A 7,456-nucleotide genomic window follows, 5' to 3' on the forward strand; every position below is an offset into this window, starting at 1 on the left:
GTACTGGCCTACAGGGCAGTACACCAGTCAGCTCCCCTGTACCTGCAATCCATGGTCAGGTTCCAAACCTCTCAGCGCTCCCTTCGCTCCTCCACCAGTGCAGGTCGCCTCGCCCCTCCTTCGCTACGGGGGCTCAAAAGTCGCTCATCCCGATCTCGACTCTTCTCGTCCCTGGCACCTCAATGGTGGAACGAGCTTCCACCTTCGGTCAGGACAGCTGAATCACTGCCGATCTTTCGGAAAAGACTAAAGACACACCTTTTCAGGCTCCATCTGGGCCCTTCTTGATCTAACTTCTTATAAAAAAAAAAAAAAAACTAACCAACCTTGTACCACTAACCTAAACTTGTACCACTGTTCCTTCAGAAGTTGTAGTTGTCATAGACTGTGCTCCATAGTTGATTGCTCTATTGCTGACAAAAAAATGTGTTATTGTAAGTCGCTTTGGATAAAAGCGTCTGCCAAATGACGTAATGTAATGTAATGTAAATGTAATGTAATGTAATGAAGGCTGCTTATACAAACAAACTGACTGAGCATGAAGGCTGCTTATACAAACAAACTGACTGAGCATGAAGGCTGCTTATACAAACAAACTGACTGAGCATGAAGGCTGCTTATACAAACAAACTGACTGAGCATGGAGGCTGCTTATCCAAACAAACTGACTGAGCATGAAGGCTGCTTATACAAACAAACTGACTGAGCATGAAGGCTGCTTATACAAACAAACTGACTGAGCATGAAGGCTGCTTATACAAACAAACTGACTGAGCATGAAGGCTGCTTATACAAACAAACTGACTGAGCATGAAGGCTGCTTGTACAAACAAACTGACTGAGCATGGAGGCTGCTTATACAAACAAACTGACTGAGCATGAAGGCTGCTTATACAAACAAACTGACTGAGCATGAAGGCTGCTTATCCAAACAAACTGACTGAGCATGAAGGCTGCTTATACAAACAAACTGACTGAGCATGAAGGCTGCTTATACAAACAAACTGACTGAGCGTGAAGGCTGCTTATACAAAGAAACTGACTGAGCGTGAAGGCTGCTTATACAAACAAACTGACTGAGCGTGAAGGCTGCTTATACAAAGAAACTGACTGAGCATGAAGGCTGCTTATACAAACAAACTGACTGAGCATGAAGGCTGCTTATACAAACAAACTGACTGAGCGTGAAGGCTGCTTATACAAAGAAACTGACTGAGCATGAAGGCTGCTTATACAAACAAACTGACTGAGCGTGAAGGCTGCTTATACAAACAAACTATATGGGCTGTTTGTTGGCTGAGGGCAGTCTTGTATTTAAAGGGGTCGGCTTTATACCCTGATGAGGGTGCTGCTGTCAACCCCCCAGGGCCCCGCTCCCCCCAACATGCTAAAGAATAAAGAATTCTGCATCAGAGCGATGGGAGTGCCTTGTCTTTTTTACGGCAAACCTTCAAACGCACACAGCCTGTCCTTCATGTGCAGGTGTTCAGATTCAGCTGCTCTGTGCCCAGCAGATCACAAAGCAGTAAGGAGTGTTTATATGAGGGAGTTAATATCCTGTCATTACCTGTGGAGACGGAGCTGCTACATAATCATTACTTAGCCTCCATTAGCTGCTTTCTTTCTGCTACTTTACAGCTTATTGTCCTGACGGCATGCAGGTGGGCCGGGCAGGTGGGCCTATTTTAGTTCACATCTTACACTTTTCTTCTATTGTAAATTCTTATTTTAATTAATATTACTTAGGACCTCACAATTCTTGTGTATGCTTGTGTATATTCGGATTATATATATATATATATATATATATATATATATATATATATATATATATATATATATATATATATATATATATATATATACATACACACACATATATTTTATTTATATATATATATATATATACTTTAATAATAATAATCACTTTTATGCCTTTTGAAGCATTTTCTAAAAATCGAGTAAAAACAAAAACGCATATACGTTCCAAAAATCATAAAAGTTATTAACATTTGTGAAGATTATCCTGCTGAACCCAAAATAAAAATAAATAAAAATACAGACCTTATTTTATGCATTTAAGTGAAATCCCCATTCTAAAAGCCCATTCACTTTTCCCCTGACGAACCCGGAAGTATACTTCCACACTCATTCCTGCGGTTCTCTATTGATGGTTCTTACCGAGTAGGTGATGGGTTCTTCTACCTGCTGGGACAGAGCTGAAACCAAGACCCCGAGACAGACCAAGACCCCGAGCACCGCCATTCTCCTACAGACCACACACACACACACACACACACACACACACACACACACACACACACACACACACACACACACACACACACACACACACACACACACACACGTCAATCACTCTCACTTACAGGTAACTTCAATTACCTCTGTCTACCTCCATATCTCCTGTTACCTTCAGTCAAACAGGGAATTGAACCCCCAACCTTGGCAGTAGCAGTGCCTGGCTCTACTCCTCCTCCATGTGACACATGTAAAGCTGTAAGTATGAGTCCTGCATAGTGATTCATTCACAAATACCATTCACTGTCCTGACAACTGTTGTCCTTATTGCAATATTGTAGGAACACCTTAGACGCTAGTATAGTATAGTACAGTATAGTACAGTACAGTACAGTAGGCTACACTATAGTATAGTATTCACCTTATGTAGCCACACCCATTTGACCCGGTTGTGTGGTCGTGTGACGACTTCCGGCAAAAAAATAGATAAAGGTAATGGCTGGCTGCTCCAATATCATCCAACTCTGAATTAACTAATAATTTAGTCTATTGTATGTAACATACCAAATAAAAGCAAACGACAATGTCTAAGAATGCAACGCCATGTAACTGGCTCGTTAAGTCTCGCATTCCAGGGAATTACATTAACGTCTGCGGGTCTTATAGACGTAAGTGGCTCGAACGCAACTCGGAGGAGAGAAAACCATCTGAAGCTTTCTTTGTTGGAGTCCAGGTATGTTTTACAAGAAAGTGCTCGTCGTTGTCGATGATAACATTATCTGACCTGGCTAACAGTGGATATTCGCTTGCTTGCTGTGTACCGAGCTCAAAGTAGTAGGCTACGTTCTTTGTTTTACTCCCTGCACTGTCCACTCCAAAAACAACTCTCTTCTTCATGACGTTCATTTGTATTTGGCGCCGTGACCGCCGGAAGTGTTAACATGACCCGGAAGAATTTGGCCCACCCCCACGTCTGAACATATTGGTGAATAGTATGACATCGAGGAATTGAGAGAAACTTAGCAAGTAAACTGGGGGGGGGGGGGAGGGACTTAGAAAGTGTCAGACTTGGAAAAGCCTTGCTATAGAGACCTTTCAATATCATAGCAATTCTATAGGAATATCACAGTGATACCATATAAAAAAGATTCAAGTCACTTTAAACCAGGGGTGTCAATAAACATACGGCCCGGGGGACAGAACCAGCCCGCCACAGGGTCCAATCTGGCCCACAGGATGCCTTTTGCAAAGTGTAGAAATTGCACCGAGAAGTCCATTCCAACTTTTCAAGATTTGACACCTAATACGAGTGCACGTGTGAAGGCTAAGAGGTAGCAGGTTTCAGGAGCAAGTGCAATATAGCATGAGAGCAAGTGTGTTGTGGAGAATATATCCCGCTGATAAGCTGTTATCCCACGAGGCCTGCGGCCTCGTGGGATAACAGCTTATCAGCGGGATATATTCCACAACACCACGCAGCTCGAGTGCTATATTGCTTTTATAAAACGGTTTCCAAGTATATAATATAATAATAATAATACTATAAGTCCGACTGGCATGGTATTCTGATAGAGTCAGTTGAAACACTACTGTAAGGCGGGACCTCTAGCAAGAAGATAGACGTGCGGGTGATTTGATTGGATCGTTCTGGAGACTGAAGTCGACATTGGCCAATCCTGGCGCTTGCTGAGAGCTTTTTGCAAAGCCCGACACCAGAGCCGTATGCCGACACCAAGTAACGTTACGTCTTATTTAGAAATGCGGGGTTAAGAGTGAGGGCGCGCGAGAGAGGGGTTAAGACATTAGCCCGCGTCTATTCTTGTACAAAACATCATTTTCTGCGAAGTATTAGTAAAGTTATAAGCGAAGATCGATTCACAAGGATCTGAAAGCTGTCTCCGCCATTTTGTTTTTGAGGTACTTTTAGTAAGAGAGTTGCGCCATCATGCGTCCATAATGACTCATTGTACAAAGACTTGAAGGACTAGTGACCCTCCATACACAGCAGATCAGGAGAAAGCTGTTTGGCTCGAGCGCAGCGCTGCCTTTTAGTAAGAGAGTTGCCATGGCAACCAATAACCCATGGCCATGGGTTATTGAACTCGGTTACTGGAATTATACAATGGCTGTGAACCAATCAGATTGCTTGATTTGAGAGAGCCGTTTTATAAATTCTCCACAACACACTTGCTCTCATGCTATATTGCTTAATTATACATTGTGTTGTTATTTATAGGTTATTATGCATTGTGTTGTTATTTATAGGTTATTAAGCATTTATTTTCTTTGAGAACAAATTGGGTTCCATGTGGCCCATGGACTAAAACGAGTTTGACACCCCTGATTTAAACTCACTACTGAGTAACATTAGAATAGAATGGAACATATAATAGAACATCTATATTATAGGAATAGTGGTAGTAATTGGAAATGAAAACACCATAAAGTACAATAAGGACCAAACAAACTTCCTGTTCGATAGTAATATGAATATTACACAGTAGATAATATGAAGTAGGATAATATTATCATTGAGTACTATAATGCACACAGTGTAACTAAGTATAGTAATAGTAAGTCACACAGCAGATCAGAATCACTGTAAAGTCATTCTCCAGCCCTGCACACACACACACACACACACGCACACACACACATGCACGCACGCACATGCACACACACACGCACACGCACACAGACACAAACACACACATGCACGCACGCACATGCACACACACACACACACACACACACACACACACACACACACACACACACACACACACACACACACACACACACACACACACACACACACACACACACACACACACACACACACACACATGCACAGACAGTTGTTTCTTACCAGACTGCAGCAGCTGGAGACTGCTCTGTGTTATGGGAGTATGAGATGTGTTTGAGTATGTGTGTGTGTTGAGTCCAGAAGCCACAGGGGGGCGGAGCCTCTCTGCTCTGTCTTATCTCAGCTGCGTTCCAGTCAACTCGGACCTCAGGATTTTCCGACCTCCTACTAGACAAAGTACACTGGAAAGTCACTCGAAGTGGGAGTTCCTACCTGTAAACCTGGGAGAAAGAAATCTTCACCGACTTCACGGAGAAGCAGTTATCTGATATCACCCAACACACAACAGTGCGGTGGACCTGGAATGCTTGGAGGTCGGAAATCTGACATTTCAACTGGGAAATTCTGACCTCTGAGTTGTCTGGCACACAAACCTGTAACTGAACACATGGGGAAAACACACAAAGGGTGGACAGCTCCACCCCCAGGCAGGGAGGGAGAACACATCAAATAAATACACTCAAAATACAGTCAGTCATTGAGTTAAAGTGTTTTTACCTTCACCAAACCCACTCAGGCAGTGTTGCAGGCTCCAGAGAGCAGACAGACTGCACACAGTGCTAACACTGAGCTAGCTTGCTGCCTACAGAGAGCTGCTGTGAGGCTACAGTACTAACACTGAGCTAGCTTGCTGGCTACAGAGAGCTGCTGTGAGGCTACAGTGCTAACACTGAGCTAGCTTGCTGGCTACAGAGAGCTGCTGTGAGGCTACAGTGCTAACACTGAGCTAGCTTGCTGCCTACAGAGAGCTGCTGTGAGGCTACAGTACTAACACTGAGCTAGCTTGCTGCCTACAGAGAGCTGCTGTGAGGCTACAGTACTAACACTGAGCTAGCCTGCTGCCTACAGAGAGCTGCTGTAAGGCTACAGTGCTAACACTGAGCTAGCTTGCTTGCTACAGAGAGCTGCTGTGAGGCTACAGTACTAACACTGAGCTAGCCTGCTGCCTAGAGAGCTGCTGTAAGGCTACAGTGCTAACACTGAGCTAGCCTGCTGCCTACAGAGAGCTGCTGCTGTAAGGCTACAGTGCTAACACTGAGCTAGCCTGCTGCGTACAGAGAGCTGCTGTGAGGCTACAGTGCTAACACTGAGCTAGCCTGCTGCCTACAGAGAGCTGCTGTGAGGCTACAGTGCTAACACTGAGCTAACCGGCTGCCTACAGAGAGCTGCTGCTGTGAGGCTACAGTGCTGCTAACCAGAGACATTTCTCCTCACTCTTTCTTCACTTTTCCAGTCAAACCCATTCCAACTGCTTGGAACGGCACAGTTTCTGTCTTTGACTTATTTGTATGAATTATTTGCACATTAATAATAAATTAAAATGACTGATTGCATGTGTGAGGGGTCAGATCGGAGTGAAAAGCCATGTCCTAAGCCCCGCCGCCCAGCTACCCCAAGTTGAGACACTTGATTTAATTTTTTTTTTTAATCCCAAGTAGAGGCAGGTCTGGCAGAATTCTGGGGGCTCAGTTAATTTTATAGGCAGCGCTTATACTTTTTTAGTTTAGTTTCTTTCTTACACTGCCATATTTTAGATTTGATTTCATTCATGAAAATGTTTCAAGTTTCAAGTTTCAATACTTTATTGCCATTCAACATCGTTGATAGGAATTTGGTTTAGTGAGCTCAATCACAGAACACAACAAAACATGAAGACATACAATTCCCCTCACATACGATGCACACATTCTGACAAAAGAAGATATAAAAGTGACAAAATGCATAAAGTACAAAATACAAAATACAATTTTACCAAAGTAAAACAACACTCCCACAGGGAGGTTACAGAACCACGACCAGCTGTGGTAAGTTAAGATAATATACGTTAAAGTTTAGTGCTGTCACACAGAATATCTGTCTGTGTCAGACTTGAATAGAGCCTGCAGCACATTAAGAGTTGAGAGCACGGACAGCCTCGGGGTAGGTGCTGTTACAAAACCTAGCTGTTCTGCTTTTGATACTTCTCAACCTTTTAAAAGAAGGAAGAAAATTAAAAAGATAATTGGCAGGGTGAGAAGGGTCCCTGAGAATATTTTGTCCCTTTTTCTTCAGTCTGTTGGAGTAGATCCAATGGTCCATCCATGGTTTTAGTCTTGGTTCAAGTGTTAGTCAACCTTTGTCCTGTAGCACCCTCTACTGTTCATTTCACCACATAACAATGCATGACAGCAGAACAAAAAGAATAGGGATGCACCCATTGACTGTAGATGCACCGATATGGACATTTTGGCAAATGCCAATATTAAAATAGCTGTTATGGCCAATAACCTATATTTACCAATGTCGATATGATCTGCATAAAAACAAGTTTCTATGATAATCAAATTTTTT

General features: G+C 43.0%; 1 protein-coding gene across 1 annotated transcript in view; it reads right to left on the reverse strand.

The window, feature by feature from the left end:
• LOC310774666 (EGF-containing fibulin-like extracellular matrix protein 1) overlaps positions 1–5,175 on the reverse strand; it is a 30,118-nt gene extending 24,943 nt beyond the window's left edge. The window contains exons 1-2 of the mRNA XM_083634773.1: positions 5,129–5,175; positions 2,182–2,269 (exon numbers count right to left, since the gene is read on the reverse strand). Coding sequence (XP_083490899.1) covers positions 2,182–2,265 — 84 coding nt within the window. The 5' untranslated portion in view covers positions 2,266–2,269; positions 5,129–5,175. The remainder of the gene's footprint in view (positions 1–2,181; positions 2,270–5,128) is intronic.
• Positions 5,176–7,456: the final 2,281 nt, after the last annotated feature.

This window comes from Poromitra crassiceps, assembly GCF_964638095.1.
Source record: "Poromitra crassiceps genome assembly, chromosome: 4".
In the NCBI taxonomy this organism is placed as follows: domain Eukaryota; kingdom Metazoa; phylum Chordata; class Actinopteri; order Beryciformes; family Melamphaidae; genus Poromitra; species Poromitra crassiceps.